General features: G+C 38.2%; 1 protein-coding gene across 2 annotated transcripts in view; it reads right to left on the reverse strand.

Annotated features, from left to right (window-relative positions):
• Nucleotides 1-21,989, reverse strand: part of NCOR1 (nuclear receptor corepressor 1) — a 74,109-nt gene that overhangs the window by 2,903 nt on the left and 49,217 nt on the right. For both annotated transcript variants that reach the window (XM_050909165.1, XM_050909164.1), the window contains 24 exons: nucleotides 20,622-20,795; nucleotides 19,524-19,684; nucleotides 19,004-19,124; nucleotides 18,802-18,903; nucleotides 18,191-18,288; nucleotides 17,180-17,348; nucleotides 16,457-16,597; nucleotides 14,986-15,069; nucleotides 14,217-14,473; nucleotides 13,496-13,856; nucleotides 12,736-12,960; nucleotides 11,763-11,972; nucleotides 10,078-10,227; nucleotides 9,370-9,531; nucleotides 8,754-8,919; nucleotides 7,987-8,483; nucleotides 7,402-7,530; nucleotides 6,662-6,819; nucleotides 6,192-6,415; nucleotides 5,629-5,766; nucleotides 3,466-3,608; nucleotides 2,118-2,171; nucleotides 780-1,001; nucleotides 26-208 (listed from right to left, as the gene is read on the reverse strand). In XM_050909165.1, coding sequence (XP_050765122.1) covers nucleotides 26-208; nucleotides 780-1,001; nucleotides 2,118-2,171; nucleotides 3,466-3,608; nucleotides 5,629-5,766; nucleotides 6,192-6,415; nucleotides 6,662-6,819; nucleotides 7,402-7,530; nucleotides 7,987-8,483; nucleotides 8,754-8,919; nucleotides 9,370-9,531; nucleotides 10,078-10,227; nucleotides 11,763-11,972; nucleotides 12,736-12,960; nucleotides 13,496-13,856; nucleotides 14,217-14,473; nucleotides 14,986-15,069; nucleotides 16,457-16,597; nucleotides 17,180-17,348; nucleotides 18,191-18,288; nucleotides 18,802-18,903; nucleotides 19,004-19,124; nucleotides 19,524-19,684; nucleotides 20,622-20,795 — 4,329 coding nt within the window. The remainder of the gene's footprint in view (nucleotides 1-25; nucleotides 209-779; nucleotides 1,002-2,117; nucleotides 2,172-3,465; nucleotides 3,609-5,628; nucleotides 5,767-6,191; nucleotides 6,416-6,661; nucleotides 6,820-7,401; nucleotides 7,531-7,986; nucleotides 8,484-8,753; nucleotides 8,920-9,369; nucleotides 9,532-10,077; nucleotides 10,228-11,762; nucleotides 11,973-12,735; nucleotides 12,961-13,495; nucleotides 13,857-14,216; nucleotides 14,474-14,985; nucleotides 15,070-16,456; nucleotides 16,598-17,179; nucleotides 17,349-18,190; nucleotides 18,289-18,801; nucleotides 18,904-19,003; nucleotides 19,125-19,523; nucleotides 19,685-20,621; nucleotides 20,796-21,989) is intronic.

A 21,989-nucleotide genomic window follows, 5' to 3' on the forward strand; every position in this document is an offset into this window, starting at 1 on the left:
AGTTTGAAAGAAACCCATTTCTCACCTGTTGATGAAGGCCTATCTTCCCAGGCCCACACTGGAGTCTGTCTGTGGTAGTCCCCTTCTGAATGTACAGATGAGACAGAAGAAGGTCTTTCAGTTCCCAAATATCCCTGTCCAGGAATCGGAGACTTAGATTTCCTACTATTGGACTTGCCAATTAGCTTCTGCTTGCTCACTCCCCCTCCTGGAAATAGAAGGGACAGATTTTACAAAAACGTTACACTGTGTTTTAGCCTCTGTATGTTTGTTTCTATAAATTATCACATAGCCCCAAACAGGAGTTTCACACTGGTGCCTTCTGGAATGCTCATTTACTACAATTAGTGACCGTATAGGCTAGTCTTCTAAGCCAGTATTGCTAGAAAATCCCTACTCTTATCACAACGGAGTTATATTTCCATTTTTAGGAAGGGAGGTGTTTTCAGTTCAGGCTAGCTCCCACTGTCATGTGTTCCTTACAGGTGATGCACTACACATGCATTTTCATCAAACCACTGAGAAGCTTCAGGTATCTAATACACCCTGTTATCTCTTCCCCGTTTCATCAGTGTTGTCATTCTCTAAGAAATACTGGCTAATGCTCCTGAAGTCACCAGCACCATTCTGAAAGCCAGGACCACTAGAGGGAATGGAAACACCATCTCTATCACTTCCAGAGGAAAGACAGTGATGTTCAGTGACACCAAGTTTATCCAAACCCTTAATTTATTTTTTTCTTTAAGACCATGAAATATTTAGGAGTTGCAATACCTCACCTGAATTTGGCGATGGATTAGCTTCTTCCCTACGCGTCTCATTACTTGCTGATACTGCAGCACTGGAACTGCCGGGTGCTACCGCAATAGATTGTGACATTACAACTCCATGCTCCTCGCTCTTGTCATCAAAGTTTCCCATCAGTGCTTTCCTAATAATGTCTTCCAGACCCAGATTACTGGCAGGATCTGCAAAGGAATGACCCCTAGAACTGACTGCACCTGGGAGATAAAAGAAAACATACAGGGAAAGGTGGGAGGGGAGGCAAAAAACATGTCTCAGAGAAATTACAAAGGGATATGGGAAAAGATTTTAGAGAGAGGCAGAAAGGTGGGAGGAAAAAAACAAAGATGAAATTTTTTTAAATGCAAAGCTACATGCTCCAAAGCAGCTCACAATGGCTACAAGTTAGACATGCCAGCAAACACTGAAGAGCTATGTCAGTAGTGCCACTGAATGTCAGGCTCTTTGCAAGAGGGAAAATTTTACTGTTTGTTCTGTTCTTTTTTTTTTAAATAGCAAAGGAAGCTGAGCATGCTGATTGTGATAGCATATTAAGTAAAATCTGCAGCTACTATTCAGTTCTAAGAGAAGAGACCAGAAGAATACTTCTCGCATTAATAATCCATACTAATTTGTCTTATGAAGTGTGATACGTGGCAAATAGTTATTCCAAAAGCTTGTCTTCCATCTAAATTAATGGAGATCAGTACTTTCTCCATTTAAAAGACAGAAGCACTGTACTACAAGGGGCAGCAACTGCCCAAAATCATGTAAAGTCAATCTGGGGTACAACTCAAGATTCAGATATAGCAGTTCTTATCTCCCACATTTCAGTTCAATTCTCTGCCTCACTTGCCTCTAACACAGTAAAAGTATGGGTTATATTTAATTTCCTTGTCTCATAGAAAGTTGGTGGGTTTTATTATGCATTTATCATAGGAAAAAAAAAATAGTCAGTATTTTAAATACCCTGCTTTACAAAGTAAATTGCATTTGATAAACTAAGCTCAAGTTTTGTTGAACTACACTATATTTAAATTCTATTTAAGTGAGATGCTAACCAATTTCATGACTTCTACCTCTGTGTAAGATTTGCAGAGCACACAGAAATAAATCATTCTTGCTTAAGTTCCCATTTAAATTTTTTCTGAAACTTCTTTTGGTCATTTTGCTTTTCCCTACGATACAGGGAACAAGTTTTCCTGTAGGATATTACCTTTTAAATTTTCATCATCTTCCTCATTTACTGGACTCCCCAAAGCATATAAATAAAACATATTACATTAGTTTACTTTTTCTGAAACATATGTTGTTTCTTTTACTGAAAAACTTACCTGAGGTAGTGACTGCTGGCAAATTGAATATTTCAGTCCCTGGCTGAGCAGTTGCTGCAATTAAAACACAACATTTCATTGAGTTTTTCAGTACTGATGATCACTATAAGTGATCACTACTAGTCCTAATGCACAAGGTATAATTACTTTTGAACTATTTTCAATGTTCGTTTCTTCCTTCTCAATCTTCTAAGATGAATGTGCACCTATGTATTCTCAGGAAAACGATCTATACCAGGGTAAAAGTATCTTACGTGGTCATTGCTAACCTTCTTTTAAAGATGTTACTTCAGGAGGCAGACTGACTTTTTGAAATTTCACAAGCTATGTACTTTATAATGCAAAGCTGCATTTGATTCCCTAAATACAAATTTTAACATATGAACCTTGCAGTCTGAGTATTTGTATGTATTAAAAAAATAAATGGCAACAACTCTGGAGTGGTTAAACCACCCTGACCCCCCCATTACCTATATTACGTCCAATTTGAGAATAAAGATTTTAAACCATAACACTGAATTCAATATATAAATGAAAACATTATTGGCAGCAATGGAAAGTGTGCTTGTATGCCAAGCATGCACATGAAGTTTTCAACAGAGCAAAATCTATCATGCACACAATGGGGATCCAATAAAAAGAATAATGCAACCCTTACTGACACAGCCTTATTTCTCAGAATGAGATTAATTTGTTGCTCAATGCAAGAGCATTCACTTTCAAATACACACTTTCTATTAGGTACAGAGTTCATAAACAGCTTAAACTCTCACTACTGATAATTTTGATACAAAGTTCTGTTAAGGTTTCCAAGAGAAAAAAAAAAATACAGTTCTGGTATCATATTCCACCATGTCAGCATCCATTACTGAAACTATATTAAAATATGTCTTTTTAACAGCCATAATCATAAGGGCCAAGAAAACACAAAACATTCAGTTTCAAGACACCTTTCCAAAAAGGAAAATGTGTAGTAGTTAATGTTGATATGAAGCAAACCACAGACACAAAGTTAACTAGAATAATGTCAGGTTTTAACAACTCTCTTGTAATTATGTGTTATTTCCATGGTTTTCAGAAACCATTTCCATCTCTCAAATTAAGTGTTAAAAAAGCTTAAATGTGACAGTCCTACATACACCAGCATTAAAAAAAAGGAAAAAAAAAAGGAAAAAGTCTAACAATCTTCTAGTTCTTTGGTCATAAATTATTATACATGTGTTTTATATTCATAGATCTATATTCATTCATATGTTATTTGAAACATATTTAGGTTAGGACATCTGTGGATGGCAGTCACGTAAAGCCTAAGCTGGAAAAATTCAGTGAAAAGGCAAGTCCTGCATACCCATGTCAGAGTCACCTCCACCAGATGAGTTCAGCTTTCGAAATATCTCCTGTTTCTTGGATTTTACCATTGGTGAAGTGTTCTCAAGTTTGGTGAAAAACGAAGGCAGGTAGCTTATACTACCTGGAGAGCGAGAGTCAGTCCTGCCAAGACCAACACGTGTCAAAGAGAGAGAACATTTTTCAAGATATACATTTAAATCTTTCCAAAAGCAGTCAGGCAGAAACCACCAACATTCATACGAGCTTTAAGACTCTTTCCTCAGCCTGATTTTGGGGACTAGACAAGTCTAATGACTCTCCAACAACATCTGCTTTATCCAGGTAACAGGGTTTAAGATTCTACAGCTCACAGAAAAAGTGACCATGTCATTGTCTGTGCTGGAGCGTGGTACAGAGACGATGCTCTTACAAATTATCTCAGGGGTGTCTACTTCTGCCTTGCAACCTGCATGCTGGCTGAAGTTTGCACTGCAAATCAGTAGGTGACGAAATGTTTAAGCTAGAAGCCTAAATACTCATCCTAGCTGCTGCTCCTCCTATTTACAATCATCATCTTCTCCCCACTCTTGTCCCCAGTATGCCACTAAAAAGGATGTATTTCTTTTTAAGTCTGCTCACCCACCCTGTCACACAAAGTCCAAGCAAATAAGCTATTTCAGGCATTCTTAGAAACCAGGTAAAATAACCTTATGGACTGGAATCTGCCTCAAGAGCAGCCAGTTAGCCATCCTTGCTCTATGGCACAAATTCAGACTGGGATCCACGTTCTGCATTTCATACCCCTTATCAATTTTACATTCATAGTAGCTGGCACACTTTCTGCACATAATTTCTGTCACGTTAGTGTAAAAAAATTGCTGAAGTAAATGTCAAACTGACAAGGGATGCATTTTATCTTCAGATCTTAAAATATGCAAATTTTAGGCTGTTTATAAAGATGATAAAAGCAGTAGTATTCCAATCACAGAATTTTAAGGAAAAAAAAAACCAAACTAAAGCATGAGGAAATTCAGGTGAAAAATCTAAGCTAATACCAGGGTCATGAACAACTTGCACTGTTTTCAGAAGTGGATGAAAATGATCAACTGTATGTTCACTGTGGCGCTTAGAATACTTGAGTTTGTTTAAGCAGCAGCAATCTGGCAAATCAGCTTTAATTTAAAAACAAAACAAAACAAAAAAAACAACAAAAGCAAAAACCCACCCCATACTTGACTTTAAAAAATCATCTAAAAATAAAGTAAAAGAGACAAAGATTCTAGGTTTCCTAGGCAAAGATCTTTAAAATTCTAAAAAGTACAATCTTCCCTGCCACGTTCCTGAAAATCCCTTCACATCTAGCTAACATGCATCACAGACTGTAACAACCCTGCCAGCAACTGCAGAGTGTGTGTGTGTGGGGGGGGGGAAACCCAAGAAAAAAAGAATCAGGTTCACCAGCATGAGCCTTAAGTACATGGTGAGCACATTGGGTGCTATTCCCTCTTCAGCAGGCAGCAGAGCAAATGACAGAAGCATCCATTCCAACGCGCATCTACCAGATGTTTGAAGACACCAGCACTGATACAGTCTGCCAGGGATCCCATGTAGTTTTATGTTGCAGATCTGGCAGACTGACAAATAGCCCTGGGAAACAGGGCTGCCCAACACATGGACCTCCCGACGCCCCACCTTCACGCCTCCTGGAAATTAAGCTCCTTAGCTTAGCGGTATTTCATGTGATAAGCTGCTCTAGAATCATGAGTGTTGGAAGCCTGGGTTCCTCCACACTTCACCAGGACAGTACGCAGGAAGCTGATCAGGCAGCAGAAGCCTGAATTATTTAATAAAAATTGTAGAAAAATGGACCTTTCCCGAAAACCACTTCAGTTTTATAGAACTGGCACCCGTAAGGAGTTTTCTTATAATGTTTTCTATCAGATATGACATAGAACACACTGCTTGCACCAAGAAACTTAGACAGAACACATACAGATGACGTTTCACTCAGGCTTCCCAAAGCATCTCCCAAGTAACAAGTTTTGAATGCAAAAGGGTCAACAGTGATTAACAACTTGCCTGTGATACCAGAGGAAGATCTCTTAAACTGCTCTTTAATAAAGATACTGTTTGCAGCACAAAGATCCAGAATAATGTTTTTAAAATTCAGTTCTACACATACCTCTGTTCAGTAGGCTCAGTTCTTTGGGAAAGCAAAAGAACATTTTCCTGTTTCTCATGTACAACCGGGACCTGAGGTGGTGAGATTGGCTCATAGGGCTCTGAAGAGACATGACTCCTCTCTGGAGATTTTCCAGGTCTACATCCATAATTCAGAGACAGATAAGTACTCTTAATGCATGTAAAGCAGTAGTTAACACATGTAATTGATTCCAGTTGTTACATAACTACTTATGTCTAGTTATATATGTTACATGCTTTAGTATGCTTGGCAATCTCAAAAAGATGACTTTGAATTGTCCATAATGACTCTGATAAGTTCTAAATAATTAAACATCTTTACCCCTCTAAAGACTGGAAATGAAGCATACGTAGTGAAGGGAAAACAGTTATAAGCTATGTTATGGAGCCAAGCAATTGTCAAAAACAGTGCAAGACAGACGTTGCCTAAAAAAAGACCAAAAGATACCTCTACTTCTGATCTACATCAAGATTACTGCGCTATTTTTTAGAAATATCATATTTGGGCATTAAATTTGCAGTTAAACTGAATACATGCGTTACCTTCCCCTGGACTTGTCAGACAGGTTTTCAGGCGACACTCTAGCACCCGGCCGCTGATGGTGGACAGACTGTGACTGTGACTCAGGGCTGTAGCGATTCGATGTCTTTGCCCGGGTAGAAACAGGCGTTGGAGCAGGGGTGGAATTCTGGAATGTAGTGGTGGGAGGCTGCAAAGAGGCCTGAGAAGCTGCTTGGTTTCTAGCAAAGTCTTGTGTAATAATTTGCTGATTGTGGCCAAAAAAATAGAAAAGAGACCTTGGTCAGATGTTGGCCAGAGCGTACGTATTCATGAGCTAGATGAATATGAGACTGATTGCAAGAAATGAGATTATTATAAGTTCAGACACATTATTGTATAATATCCTCAAGTAAAACTAATAATTACAGAATTGGTACTATGTTCCAGAACCTGTTTTCATCATCAAAATACAACTTTTCACATCTGAAAAGATGCATGCAAATAAACCTACACAGATGTGATCAGCAAGGGTGATAAGTCGATGGGTCCGGGGCACATGTGCCATCCCTTCTGCTTGGGAAGAGGGAGGCGGAGGTTGTTGGGGTGAAGGGGGTTCCTGTTGTGTCCTATAGCGGTGAATCGGCCCCTCATATTGCCTGTTTGGGTCACCTAGTTGAAGAAGAAAAGGTCAGTCTGTTAAGACGGTATTACTGAAGCTTCAAGGTTTGAAAGTTCTGTGCTTACAAATTAAAAAGATGAGGCGTTTCTACATTAGATTTTAGGTATCCTGTGTGATAACCACCTTTTCCCCCTTCACATATAGGTCCTACAATGTAGAATAGGTACATAAAGCTTCATTCCACAATGCAGGTGAATTTCAGCTCATTTCTCACCTGCAAACTGTACTGTAACAGTTTGAGCTTTACTAATAGGTAAAAAATTGTGGGCATCAACACGAATATGCAGTACTTTTAAAGACTATATTGAAAATAGATTTCTTATTAAATCAGCTACACTGTAATGTAAAGTAGCTCTGTTTAATGCCAAGTGTCAGTTCCAATACATTTGCTCTAGTTTTTCCACAAGATCACTGCAACAACATACTTCCAACAGAAGTTTCTGAAAAGCTAAGAATGTAGTAAGCAGTGACTTAAAGACTCCCAAGATATTTTAACTTTATTATGAGTTCATGGAGCTGGTAAATATAAGCAAGATAATTGTGAGAATATTTGCATATGCAGATAAACTTACTCTCTGCCTGGCTTGGTTTAGGTGTCTCTTGTTGATACGGCTGTAGCTTTTCTTGAGTAGGTACAGGTGAATTTGCAGGGCTAATCACCTCAATGGCATCTCCAGGAGCTTCATACCGGTGGGAAGATACTGAATATCAAGCAAAGGTTGTGGAATAAGGTGTAAATATCACAGAAAATTTTTGTTGCCTATACATAGCAACACTAGTGCTTCCATTAAAATGACACCAGGGAAATGAAAGCCAAAACACTGTCTTTTTCTCATGACAACCATGGTGATAGAAATACTTCCACGAAACAGTGTTCCAATGTAAACCAAGTAAATTTAGGTTTCCTGACTTCTGATAAGGTTAGTCTTATTATCCTGCATTTCATGTTGTAGCACGGAATCCGAATAAAGAAAACAACTCTGATATTGCAAGAATCTTGAGTCACTATATGCAAAAACTGTATTTGTCTATGAACTGTTTCTACTGTGTAGAGCTGAATATTTTATCATTAAACATCAGAACCATCTCCCATCTTATTATTTCCCTAAAAGGCTAAGACAGACAGCAAAGAAGTAGATAGTTACTAAGATACGTACAACTACTGGAAGAATCTGAACTTTGAGAGCCCCTATCTCGTGCATCTTTGTCCGAAGCAATCTGTCGAGTGATGATCACATCTATGAAGTTAGCAGCAGTAATTGTGGTCTTTCCTCGAGTTCTCAGCTCTTCCTCGTACCTGGATTTAGGAGGAGGTCCTTTCTCTTTACCAGCCTCTGAATAGACTACTGATGAAGACTGTCCCTGGGACTTGCCACCAGAAAAATTTGCAGATGTATAGGGGCACTGGACAGGCCTCTTTTCTACCTCCAGTGTCTTCTGTTCCATCTGCTGCTGTTCAGTAACCACAGCTGATCGGCGTCCCATATTCTCTTCTATCCTGGTTCCTTCGTGCTTGTTCTCTTTTGCTTTGGCAACTTCCATCTGAGGAGCAGAGGCTGCAGCATCTACTAGTGCTGCAAGGGCATCAGCAGCAGTATTGTAACGGGAAGCTGGCAACCCTTGAGTAATAGAGGGAGCTCCAGGGGTGAGCTGCCTGTTGGCAAACATTGAATATTCTGAATTACATCACATGAAAAAAAGAACTAGAGCCATATCATGTGTACAACAAAGCAAAGCTTTTGTGACCCTGATTTCTATCCAAACTGGACTGGTGAAAATGCATTGGATCATTTCCGATAAATCCAAGAGCAATCAGATAGTGGTATATCCTCATCTTGTAGTATTTTCCTCAGGCTAAATGCACCTTTTAATAAGCTCAAATATTAGAACAGATATCTCTGCCAGAGTAACTTATAAAACATACATGATACGTAGCTGAGCAGCAGGATCCAAAGGTGTGATTACACTTGTCCCGTTGGTTCCTTGAAAAATACTAGGCCTTTGCTGCAGTATGTTTTCCTGGCTTCTAACTGAAGGGGATGGGGACCGAACATATCCATGACTGCCAGGTCTGCCAGGCTGCTCTGTACCTGCAGAACACAGAGTGGAGGGGAACAAACAAAAAATATATATAGATCACTCTTATAACAATGCAGAACTATGTATCGATGCTGTCTCCTCCACATCCTTTCCCAGTTGTCTCCACCACTCTAGATGTGACTGTATGTTTTAAAGGTTTAAATGGTAGCATTCTGTTTACAATGCTCTAAATGACATGCAAGTTGTGCTAGCAATAACTGGGATTCACACCATTCCCTAGGTACGACATTGCTATGAGAGAAAGATCAAGAAGCCTGGTACTCGCGAAAGTTGCAATTATGACCAGAACTGCTAGGTAATAGGAACCTGCCTTAAGTGCAGACTAAAATCAAACTGTGTAATGTGTTGTTAATAAGCTGCATGTTGCTAACAGTGGCTATAGGAAATGAGCAGTTACAGTCTACAAGACAACTGATCCAAACGTAGCAATGTGCACTCACCTGGTCGAAGATAAAGTTCAGTAGGGACTGAAGCTATTCTCTCCCTCTCTCGTTCTCGCTCTCGCTCACGTTCCCTCTCCCTTTCCCGTTCCTTCTCCCTCTCCCTTTCCCGTTCCCTTTCAGCATTTGCAGCTGCAGAAGCTGCCAGGTGCGTAGGGTGTCCTGGAAGGTCCACAAGATAAAATGAAGTAGCAAAAAGAGATACTCAAGTTAAGCATAATTTGATGTAAACACTTGCCAATATATTCTGCCATCCACTTACAGCAAAATTTCCCAAATACATTTTCATTCCACTCAAGACTATCCCCTTACCTAGGAAGACAAAAGCTTAACATACAGTGACAGCAGAATGCTCAACAGCTTTTTACCAAAGTGGTTTCTATACAGTTAGCAACTAGACAGCTTATAGACCCAAATTCCACCCTTCAACACGTGTAATACAAGGTTGGTGAATTCATAATCAAACGACTATAAATAAAGACCTGACAGAATGAGGCAAATTCTGAATTTGTCAGCGCTCCTTCAGCTGCTAATATAACTATGAAGGATATCATTAAGAAAACCTTTGTTATCCAAGTGAGAAGTGCATGCAAAAAGCATCGCCTGAGAAAACATCAAAACATGACATTAATGAAAGCTAAATAAAGATGGTCAATTATCTCAGCAGTCAGATGATTAGAGACATCACCAAATCGTAAGAGCTCTTACCTGGTGACAGAGAAGCAGGATTGTAAGGCCTGGGAGGGAACGTAAGCTGGGTACCGGGGATATATGTGATTCTCTCCATGGGTGGTGTGCTTGTTCCTCCAGGATGAGGCACTAAGATAGTGGGAGCCATATTGTTCAGGTCAATAATTCCTGTTAGGAGATGACACATGTAAGAATGGCCATTCAAGGACAGACCAATGGTCCACACATTATATATTCTGTTCATTGATAATGGTCAGCAGTGAATGTTTAGTGGAAAAAATATAAGAATAATGCAAGTGCAGAACTATATTCCAGCTGGTTAAACTCTCTTAGACCTGGCAATCAGCAATTTAGGAACATACTAAATCAGTGCATTTCTAGCACTTCCTTTAATTGCCCTTCGGAAAAATACACTTCACCTCCACTCTATAATCCCATCTTTTAGCAAAATGGTATTACCCAACATCATTCACTCCCTTTTCCAGAGCTTTTATATTAATAAAATGAAATGAAATGTTGAAATGCACAGGTCCCACTGGAACTCCAATATAACTTCCCCTACTACAAAAACCGCTTGTCCTTTCTTTTCCAACCAATTCAAACACTACAAGATCTTCTGTCTTATCCCCAAGATAATTAGTCCTACCAGCCTAATTCCCTCATGTTTGCTATCTTCCGTTCTACCAATAACTATCAAACCCAATTTAAGCGATAGACAGATTAACATATCCAGTAACCAAGCTGGTAGATTGACTGTTTCCTGTTAGGTTTGTAACTCCTGGGAGAATGCCATGTAACCCCAGGGATTCGTAACTATTAATTTTATTTTTTGTTCTAAGACTTTGCTCAACATTTCAATGTGAAAGAGTTCTTCAAACTCATAAAGAAAGTCTCCATCACAGAAATATAAACCTCTCCACAGTGAACACAGTTGCAAAGAAGCTGCTTTGCTTTTTTGTAATAGCCTTATCTTCTAAAGCATTACTTCTGAGTTTTGATGATTTATCAGTTCCTACAGTTTCTTTGCCAAGTTTCTTGCTTCTGGTGTATCTGAAGAAGTTACTAGTTCATTTGGCTTTATAAATTGTTCCTCAATTTTTCTGACCTTTATGGTCTTACATTTAACTTGTCAAGATTTCAATTTTCTTTGTTTGAGGAGTTACACTTTTGCAAGATGTCTTTTTACTTTTAATAGCTCCTTCCTGCTGCTGTTAAATGTCCAGATTGATTTAGGCTTTTCCCCACCCTGTAACAGGTCACACAGGTTTGCTAACTCTCTAACATAACATCTTTAAACAATCACCATGTTTTTCACAAACCTTACCCTTTTAGCTGTTGCTTTTATTTTCATTTTGAAGAAGCTCTCATTTTGATATAATTCTCTTTTCTGAAGTTTGAAGATGAGTTAAATATGCTTCTGAATATCAATTTAAACTAGCATAAAAGTCTAGCTTCTTGAGCACTGTCTTACAGCCTTCCCTTTAACAATATTGACTACATCCGTAGTTTTCCTTTATATCCACAAAAGCCAGTTAGATGTATGACAACTCATTTGCAAACACATCTATACATATCCATGCATGCATCCATCCATACAAACACATATATTTATAAGCAGTAACAAAACAAACCAACCAATCAACCAAACCACACTGCATATCCAAAACACATTTTGAAGAACATCAGAAAAAACACAGGCATACCTCTTGCTCCTGCATATGGGAGAGCTAAAGTTTGCTCTCTAGGAGATAATCCTCTCGTTACATCAGGACGTAAATTGACTTGCATCTGCTGTGAGGTAATGTAGTCATTTAGGATTGTCTGCCGTGTATTCTCCATTGCGTAAAGCTGATACTGACTTGGGTAGCCTGGGGTGGGTGAGAGCTGCCTTTGGAACAGGTAAGCAGCAGCAGCTGAGGGTGAAGGAGGGAAAAAAAGATGATTTAGGAAGCAGTGTGGGTGATATCAAATGAAAGTTTCACATGTTTATATAGCTTCAATGAGAAGTGCTATCAACTCTCTCTAGCCAGTGCCAAATGAATTAAAATAGCATTTTAATACCGATGTTTTATTGAATTTATGCACTGTATGCAGACAGAAAAAGCTAAATAATCCAGATTGGAGATATGCATTAGAGAAGAGACTTTATTAAAAATATAAATCCTGAAGTTCTGAAGATGTGAAGGGCTGAAATACCTAAAGAAGGTTAAAATACCTCACAGAAGTGGACTGATGGATAGGTTAAAAGGAAGTCTAAATATCAACCAGGGATAACCTGATAATCCCTCAGTAAGAATGAATCATGGTCCTGAACAGAGGGGTCCTGATTACACTTTAATTCTATAGCACATCCTTCTTTGCATAGCTTTCCTGAAAGCTTTGAATATATTTCACAAATATGTATCTAAAAATACTGTCTGAACTTTTTAACAAAACAGAAGCAACCTGGCAGCTTCTAAAAACAAAGTTACAGTATTATACAATAATATTTTAGCAAGTTTCCTGGTTAGATATTAAACCCCCCACTAAACTGAAATCAAACCACAACAGTGTATATATATAACCTCTTATAAATTATATCTGGTCATTGATAATTGCCTTTTAAAGGTATCTTTTCTGTGCATCAAAGCATACAATCCTTCTAAAACTAAGAAAACCAAACACAAACATATTTACCAGGATCCAGAGCCCTGTGAAATGGCATAGCAGGATCTAAATGAGGAGGGAGGTGACTCCTATAGACTTCAGGAGTTGCTCCTCTGTGATGGGGGTCAAAAGGACTGTGAGTCACTACAGGATCAACCCCTGGCACTGGAGATTTTGCTGGCACACTCTCCCTTTGTGTCGGAGTAAGTGTGTTTTTCCTTTCGTGATTTGCTGGCTTCCCAGAAGATATTCCAGCTAAAAACAATGAAGAACCCAAATTAATAAAATGCATATTTTTCAATAGAAAATTCAGCTGTAAGTATACACTGGCTCCCAAGGAATGTTCTAGAGGACCCTGCAATCTGATACAATAAATCACAGAGAATATTTTATATCACAAACTATTTCTGGTGAAAAATCTAAATCCTAAAACTAAGATTGCTTACACTTCACCATATTATCTTCCTCATCTAGATACCTCTATAATTCAGGAACAGCTTCTGCCCTTAAAACATTACCCTTGTAGGTTACACTTTCAATGGGATTCATAATCAAATGCACATTGAGATTGAATTGCCTTCCCACCTCCGTGTTACAATATGGAAGATTTTCATTTTCTTATTTCAATTAACAGCTTACAGCCTTCTAAAATTCCTTCTAGCCACCCTCCAAATTGACAGAAGCCATTAGAATAAAAGAAAGTAGAATGGATTACATAAACCAGTTTAAAAGTAAGTTTAAAATTAAATTATTGAAACTTCTTGTCTTACTCTGGATAGGAAAAACATACCCTCACTAACTCTATTCATCATAGGTGAACTCCTGGACATTGGACTCTGATAGTTCACAGGTGTCCTCCGAGCATTGGTATCATCATAAATCCCAGGGCTCAGCTGTGATTTAGGAGTTTCATGAAGAGTTGACCTGAGAACAGAGGGACCAGAGCTGACTACTGACGTGTGACGGGAACGTACTGCATCCCCGGTCTTCACATCTTCATATTTTCCTCGCTCCACCACCTTCACGTTTTCTGGCACCATTTCCAGCTGAGGCATTCCACGTGGTAGCTTGCTTGGTCCAGTGATTAAAGATTTTACATTGTGTTTGATGGCAGACTGGCCAGAGTTGCTTTCATATTTTATGGGTGTGCCCTGAAAAGGAGAAAAAGATCAGGCAACGTTATCCTGCCAATGTTTCACTCGTGCTAAAAAACTCACATTGCTGATATCGTAGGTCATTGCTTCTATCACATTAGCACAGAATACAACTGGATCCTAGTGATTGTTACTTGTCAGTTCGCTCACATTTGCTTGCAAGTGTGTTCCCCACAGGTGAAGTGTCAGGATTTTTCTTATACACAGAAAATATTTTTTAAGTTTTGTAAGTTGGTGGCTTTCTTAAATCAAAACAACCTGTCCCACTCCCATTTGTCATTATTCAAATATCCTGAATTGATTCACTACTGAGCCTGTAAGCAACTGTATGAGTCTAGTAGTGCTTTTTGTATTTACCTGAGATATGGAGCCTTCTATGATTGGCCTGGTCGTCTGCACCATTTCAGGAGTCTTGCGACTCTCCTGGCTTAATAGGTCCTGTCTTGGGATTTCATGGATGGAACGACCCATTTCTTTTATAGTAGTGACTCCATCATATGGTTTCCCCTTAGTAATGGCTCCTTCAAATGTCCTTATGGGAGGTGACTCTCTCTTAATCTGTTTAGGGTATTTCAAACCTTCTTCAAAACTTTCAGCTGTTGCTCTTGGTGTGCCTTTTATAGAAAGAAAGAGTCACATTACTGATATTAATAATTACTAAGTCTCTTTTTTCATAAACAGAGTAACTACATGTCATAATACTGGAACTTTGGTTTGCTACAGTCTACGATAATATATTCTGAAGACTAAAAAATTGCCACAAAAATAATACTGAACAAATATTCAGTATATTACTGAAAGCATCCCAAGTTATTTCAGATGCTGAAATAAAGGAAATAGCATACATCTTCAGAGGTCTGGGGAATTGTTAGTGTTCATTTAAAAAAAAAAAAGTATTCATATTAAAAAAAGCCTATTTTCCAAAAAGAAATAAAATGCTATGTTTACACACTAGCTTTGTATACAGCATATCAGAAAGCTGCTGATTTATGCTCTGAAAACATGTTTAATAAAATAAGCTCCACCTTTAATACAGCTACCATTGTTAATAACACTTTAAAGGTTCAGAAATCCAGATTTTTGAGGATGTAATTAATGCTTGCCTTCTAAACTTGCAATACTTTACCTTGCATTATAGAGCCAGACAACACCGTTCTCTCTTTTAGTTCAGCATGTGGGCTACCCCTAGGCAGTGCACGGCATATTAAACCTAAAATTAAAATGAACGTAATTTAGAGAATTAAACAAATGTTCAAAAAACCCCCCCCAAACAACAAAACCCCTTCTCCTTCTTACATACATTACAGATAGTATCTGTATCACGGTAGCGCCCAGAGGGCCTAGCCTCAGTATGCTAGGCATTGTATCAACATGTTATAAACACCATCCTGCCCTACAAAAAAAATCTTTCAGTTCAAGTATTCATGCTTTTACATTGTTGCAGGTTTTAACATAGTTAAACACAAGGTATTTTTTATAATTAAGCTTAACTCGTGTCCCAAAAGCAGTCACTGCTGCTCTTACACTCCACTTCAGTTTCCTTACCTAGTAAAGAAAGATGTTCATGATGGGAAGTGGAACAAAAAGAAAAAAACACCCCAAAATATGCCTCAGCATCCTCCAAATTAATCAAAGTTCATACTGAATCATCTGGGAAGAGTTGAATTTACTGTTCCTACAGCAGGCATCTAAATCAAACCCCCAAAGAGCTCATAATTTTCCACAGTTTGAAGACAGAAAATGTGTCAGAGTGACGACATACAGCATAAAAGTATCAGAGCAGCTTCTCATATGCCAAAAGAGCCTGGAAGGCGAGCCAAATGCATCAGCAACTTAAAGGCAACACTGAATTTCTATATACAGTCTAGAAATGTCTTATTCATATTGTTCCATCTGATGAAAATGTACACAAAATAGCTTTTAAGGGCTACCCAAAGATGGGACAAAATGCACTTAAGGAGTAAGACTCCATAGTTTAGGCATGAAACATTTTCTTGCATTTGTATTTTTAAAAAACAATCAGAAAAGTTATATAATGGCCTGACTTGACCTTTGCAGGCTTAGTTTGATTACAGTTTATGAAATCAAAATAATACTAGGGATGCCCTGAAGCAGGATACGGAAGCTGTGCAAGTCTTCTGCTTGGCATAATCGAAGAGGTTTATTGCAGGAATGCAGAAGGTCACGCCAATGTGTTACCCAGTTACTATGCCGTGGCTGAGACCAATATTTAACTAATGGGTGCGTCCATGGAGTCCATGCTAGTATGACTCAGTGCTGTTTGAGCTCTGTGACAATCCGCTGGGACTGTGAAGAGTCAGTTACATGTGTCAGATCTACCGAACGGAGTAAGTGCTAGCTGAATTACCTGCAGTTATGGTAACACACCAGCAAAGAAACAGGAAAACTAGTGTCTACTCCAGTCATATTCCCAGCATGCTTTAATTGTATTGGTTACTACATGGATTTGGTGAGTAGTGTAAGATTTAAATCTAATTTCTCTTTTAGTCTGCTCCATAAAATAACTCTAGATACTCTTACATCAATGCAAAAGGTTTGGATAAAACACAAAACACCTTGAAAGCAGCTGTTTTTACCTTCCAGCGGTGCAGACACTGGAGACTCCCGCATTGACATTCCTTGCTTTATATTTCCTTCCATTGTATCATAGCTTCTCTTTAAACCAATTTCATGAGCAGTTCTTGGACTCCTTGTTCCTTCACGAACATTTTTAATAGCTGGCAAAATTTACAACAGCATGGTTAGGAAATGTGGACAATAAAAAAAAGACACATGAGCATCACATTTAATAAGACCACAGGTCATTAATACTTTAACAACACAACTTCAATGTAATATTGTGACATTAAATCTCAACCTTAAAAAGATCTTTTATGGTTTGTTAAAAAATATATTCGTTCAAACAGTTACTAATTTATCAGTATTTCAACTGAAGTTCAAAGCTAAATGATACATTTCTTTTGATTTTAATACAGATCATTTTAAACTTGGTTGTTTAACCTTCCAAAACAAAAATACTCCATGACAAATTGGAAATAAATGGCACAGAAATTAAATAGTTTAACTATATTTTAAATACATAGTACAGGAGACTCTTCAGAACACAGGCACAATCGCTGGATCACTTTAATTCTTATACCCTCAAAAACACATGCAGGTCAACACTTCTCCCAGACGGCACCCCAGTGACTGAGGTTTATACCTATCCACTTGGAAGCAGACACACTTCAGCTATGGATTATAAAAGCACAACCTGCTGCAGCCTTGACTTTGATCAGGTAGAATATACAAATACTCACTATCATAAGATAAAATATGCCCACTTTTGCCTTCATAAATAACATGGCCTTTGGCTGAAGCTTCCTCTCGGCACTTTTCTGGGCTGCTGTCTTCTGTAGCTAGCCGGGTGATAGTTCCCTTCAGTAACGCATCAGCTGCTATGCCAGACTGGGACAGAGCTGGTGTACCCTACATTTAAATCAATCAAATATAATTCAGAATGTGTGTATTTATTTAAGAGAATAGGGAGCAGCGAAGGCGAAAAAAACCAAACAAAACAACCCCAAACCCACAACATTTTTTAGATCTAGAAAACCGATTACTTTATCAAGCAGTATGGCTTAAACTTCTGCCTCTATTATTAGACATTCAACCTAAATATTAATAAGATTATTTGTAGGCAATTCGCTACCTTGTGAAAAAAAATACAGAAAGAAGAATAGGGAGTACAATATTACAAAAGTATTTCATGACCTAGAAAATTTACCATATAATACCATTTTGGGGGAAGACAACATATACTACATACTTAATGGGGCCATTAGGTTTTATTTCTATCCAAAGTAATGAAACCTACCCTTCTCAGAGGAGAATTGTTACTATTGCTCTCCATAACTAGAGATCCCAAATCAACCAAAACAGTAACATCTAAAAAACGATGAGATAAAAGGGCTTAATTTACCTTTTTGGCTTTAAATAGCATCTGCACAAGACTGGTTACAGTTGACTTTAATATTTGAACTCTGGTGTGATGCTATTTTCATGAAGTTGCTAATAAGCCTTCAGTTACGTACACCAAAGGCTCTGGTGGTTTTATTTAAAAAGTTTAAAGACTCATATACATGAAGATGAAATGGTAATGCTGACTTCAGCAATAGTGGGATTTGACCATCCGATTGTATTAAAATTTCTTTTTCAAGGCAGTTCCTACTCCGTGATATTAATTTACTTTTTCAGACATGCAAATACATGCACGGTGATAGTTTAAATATGCTGGTTTGCTACAGCCTTCTCAGTAAGGGGAAAAATACCTGAGTTATGGAGCCTCTCAAAGAAGGAATGGTCTCAACAGAAACTTTACTGGTTGGAGTTCCTCGTGTTATACTTCCCTCCTGTATTGTTGTGGTACCTGATTTGAAATAATAAGACATCCTGATAAATAAGAGAATTTAAAAAAAAAAAAAGAGTAGCTACTCCATTTGAAATAATTAAAAACTAGTGACAACTGTTAGTTTACACTAAAATACAGGGAAAATTTCCGTTTAACGGCATGCATTTGAGGCAGTTAGACTATTTCCTCTTTTAACATAGTCTTTTACAGACTAAAAGTCTTTTACAGCATTAATCCATGGTATTTAGTTTCTTTTCTTTTGATGTATTTGGATATTTCACACGTATTGCTCTGCGGATGCTCTAGTGAACAACTTAATTTTGAAATTGGCATGCCTTGAAACAAATGTTTTTAAATGAGACATGCAGACAGGAGGAGCTAGCTACAAATACACATGCCTTGGAAAACAGGGAGCAAATTAATCATATTAATACTTAAAAATAACACTTCAGCAGTTTGAGCTCTAGAAGTTAATTCTCTCAGTTTTCTCAGGCTCTGACAAAGTTTCTTGGTCTGTATGACTTTCTTTACCTCGAACCACACTTTCATGTTGTGCCCTGACCAGGAGTCCCTCAGGTTGGGAATTCTGGCTTCTGGGAGAGAATTCTTCTTGTTTGATATAGGGCAGGGAAGCTATTCAGAAGAAGAAAAAGAAAAAGGTTGGGTTTTTTTTCTTTAATTATGAGTCATTAAATAGTCTATATAAAACACATGTCAGCTTTTCTTTTCTTACCAGATTTGGCTGACTCCTGCTGCCTTGGCAGCCCAAGAGATATAGAACCCACTGATGGCTTTGCAGTTTCTTGGGTGTAGGAAGCTTGACTATGGGATGTTAAGTAAGTGCCAGGTGTTCCCTGAAACAACAAACATATTATATGTTAATTCTTGTTTCTGGAATGAAGATTCACGTCTATGTTTAAAGGAGAATGCTAATACTACTACGATCCTATCTTAAAATGCTACAGTACACCGCTGCAAAGTATCAAAGTGCAGATCACCAGCAGTGTAGTGTCACTGTTAGTTTGGAGATGCAGTTCACCTAAACTGGACATCCTCAACCATGCTACTAAATGTAAATAACTGCAATATGTTCTGCTTTCTAAGGCACCTGTAATTCCTGGACTTTTAGAGGTGGCATGTACAGGTGTTAAGTGTTAATGCTGTGAACACATAACGGAGTACAAGATGTTGAAGGTTGGTGAAAGGGCAAAAAATTGATGTAAGCACAGATTTTCAAATAATAGTTCTCTTACCTGTGAGATTGAGCCTCCCATGATGAAGGAAGGTTTTTCTGATGGCACGCTTGTTTTGGAGGATGGAATGAGTGGTGGTGGTGGTCTGGTGGGTCTGGTTGTTGGGAGGCGGACTCCTTCAGGTATATTGGTTATTACTTGGTGAGGTGCTGGCTGGAGAACTTGGGGGAAAAATTGTACATTAAATATTACAGTCTGTTTCACCTCTACTAGTTGTTAGAGAGACAAGAACAGAAATAGCACAGTTCTTCTGACAATTTCTGATGAGAATTACCTCACAATACCCAAAAGCTATCTAGCTGTATTTACAACTCTGAAATTCACTATGTCCAAGTGTATGTTATGCACAGAAACTGCATGGAGAATATCTAAGTTCGCATCAACTTAGAACTCGCATCAAAGTTCAAAAAGAAATGGCAAAAGCTGTATTGTAGCACTGCAGACTCTGAAAACTAAGCTTTTAAAAATAAGAGCCCAGGGTATACTCAAGTTTTTTGTTGTTTTCCTGTTTTGAAAGAAAGTTCTTATTCTTTAAATGGAATGCAACTGAGTCAAGTATAATCTACGCTTCCCTGATTTTGTCTTTTCTTAGCATGACATCATACTCCGAAGGGAAAAGCAATAATCCACGTTTCAGAATTAAGATTTGTCAGTTATTTCTGTCTTATAAAACGTTCAGAGTATAATATTAAGCAATTACAGTCAGAAACTAATGCCAAGGATAGCAGCAGCTTTCTCTTTCCCTTAAATTCCCCCTTCATAAGAAAGGCCATCCATGAATACGACGGTACTTGTAATTAAGCTGGAAAACTCTTAATGACTTTGTCCCTATGCCATTCTAACACTTTTCAGATCATCCTATTTGCTTAATAAAATAAGTGTTATGCAGCTGATGCAGCAATAAAGAACAAAAATATAACCTTACTGGAGCTAGAAAAATATCGAGCACCTATTTACATGCACACAGAGAAAACAATCTATTTTCTTCTTTTGTTAAGTCAAAGTGTTTAGAGAATAATTTGATACTACATCAAGTCACAGAAGCCCAGCTTCCAAAGAAAGACTACATATCACTATGATACCTAACAAAATATTTACCTGGCGGGACACTATAGCGAGCTGCATTCATATCAGGCTGGGGAGAGGCTTTATTGACTTCTCTTGGAGATAGCCTGTACGGTGATGCTGACCTTGTTGCTGTATTTTGCACTTGTGCTTCCTGTTCCATTGCTCGCTTGACCTCAGCATAGGGCATATAGGCCACCGGTTTTCCTGTGAAGGTTAAAGTTATCAGAAAGAAAAGAACCCTGGATTAGAAATTAGAGTCAAAAGGTCCAGTTTACAGCACAATTTTAACAAAGGGCCTACTCCAATGTCAGATGTATTCATCAGGTACAAGTGTTTCAATTAAAAAGTAGTATTAAGGTACAGCTTAATTTAATATCTTCCTATGTCTATATTTTTATACCTAAAGCTTTGAAAAAACTCTCTCATACTTTCTATATGTGAAAAACAGTACTTGGTTCCTTTAGGTCCTTTCAGTGAAAGCTCTGCTATTGAAAAAGATTTCATTTAAAGAAGATTCCTTTCCAAATCCTGTGCATCAGCCAGGTTTATGTGCAAGTTCAGCCAGACTTATATGCCAATCCCACCAGACAAAAAGCCTCCCTTCCTTGTTTGCTTGCCCAGAGAAGTTACAAATCAAATTTCAAATACCAATACTGCCCATCAATGGTGTTTAAAGGGAAAATATGTTTTTACTGAATTTAGGAAATTAAAAATCCAGTACCAGAACTTCACAAATTCCTTTTCCTTGGCAATGGAGAATTTAAGTATTCAAAATTATGAGCCAGAACAAGTCTACTGCAGCTGTGAAACTACATCTTTAACCTCCGTAGTCAAAGAAAGGTGGCACTAATCATCCCATAACAGCTTTCTAAAGGATCTTTACTATTTTATTTCATAGTAAAGTATTGTGTAGGTTGTCATAAGCCAATTCAACAACAGGCCCTTTAGTTTGACAAGATGTCCCACAACACAGGTCGTGTTCTGATGTATGCAATGCAAGGTTTTTAAACAGCCTGTGGGCTCTCTGCTGCACACAGCAGTGGGTGGACAAGCTTCATATGCACAGTATACCTTAGGAAGTAGCTGTTGTAATGACCTGATGACATCTCAGCCTCTTCTAGTTTTCAGATTAAGACATCCAAGCTTGTAGAACCCATTTACATCAACCATGTCATCCTTCCCTCTCTGTCTGCCTCAATAACCACCTTGATTTTTGCCAGCAGAGACTTCACCCCAGAACTTTCCCACACTTCATAATACCGTACTGCCAATGCCAAGAGTTATTCAGGTAGTATTTCAGTTAAATGGTACTTCTAAGCAACCCCAGACTTTCCACCTAAAGAAGCAACTTCCAAAAACCACAATCTTACCCTCTCCTCCACAAATCTACAAACTTCC

This window comes from Gymnogyps californianus, chromosome 20 (genome assembly GCF_018139145.2).
Source record: "Gymnogyps californianus isolate 813 chromosome 20, ASM1813914v2, whole genome shotgun sequence".
Lineage (NCBI taxonomy): Eukaryota > Metazoa > Chordata > Aves > Accipitriformes > Cathartidae > Gymnogyps > Gymnogyps californianus.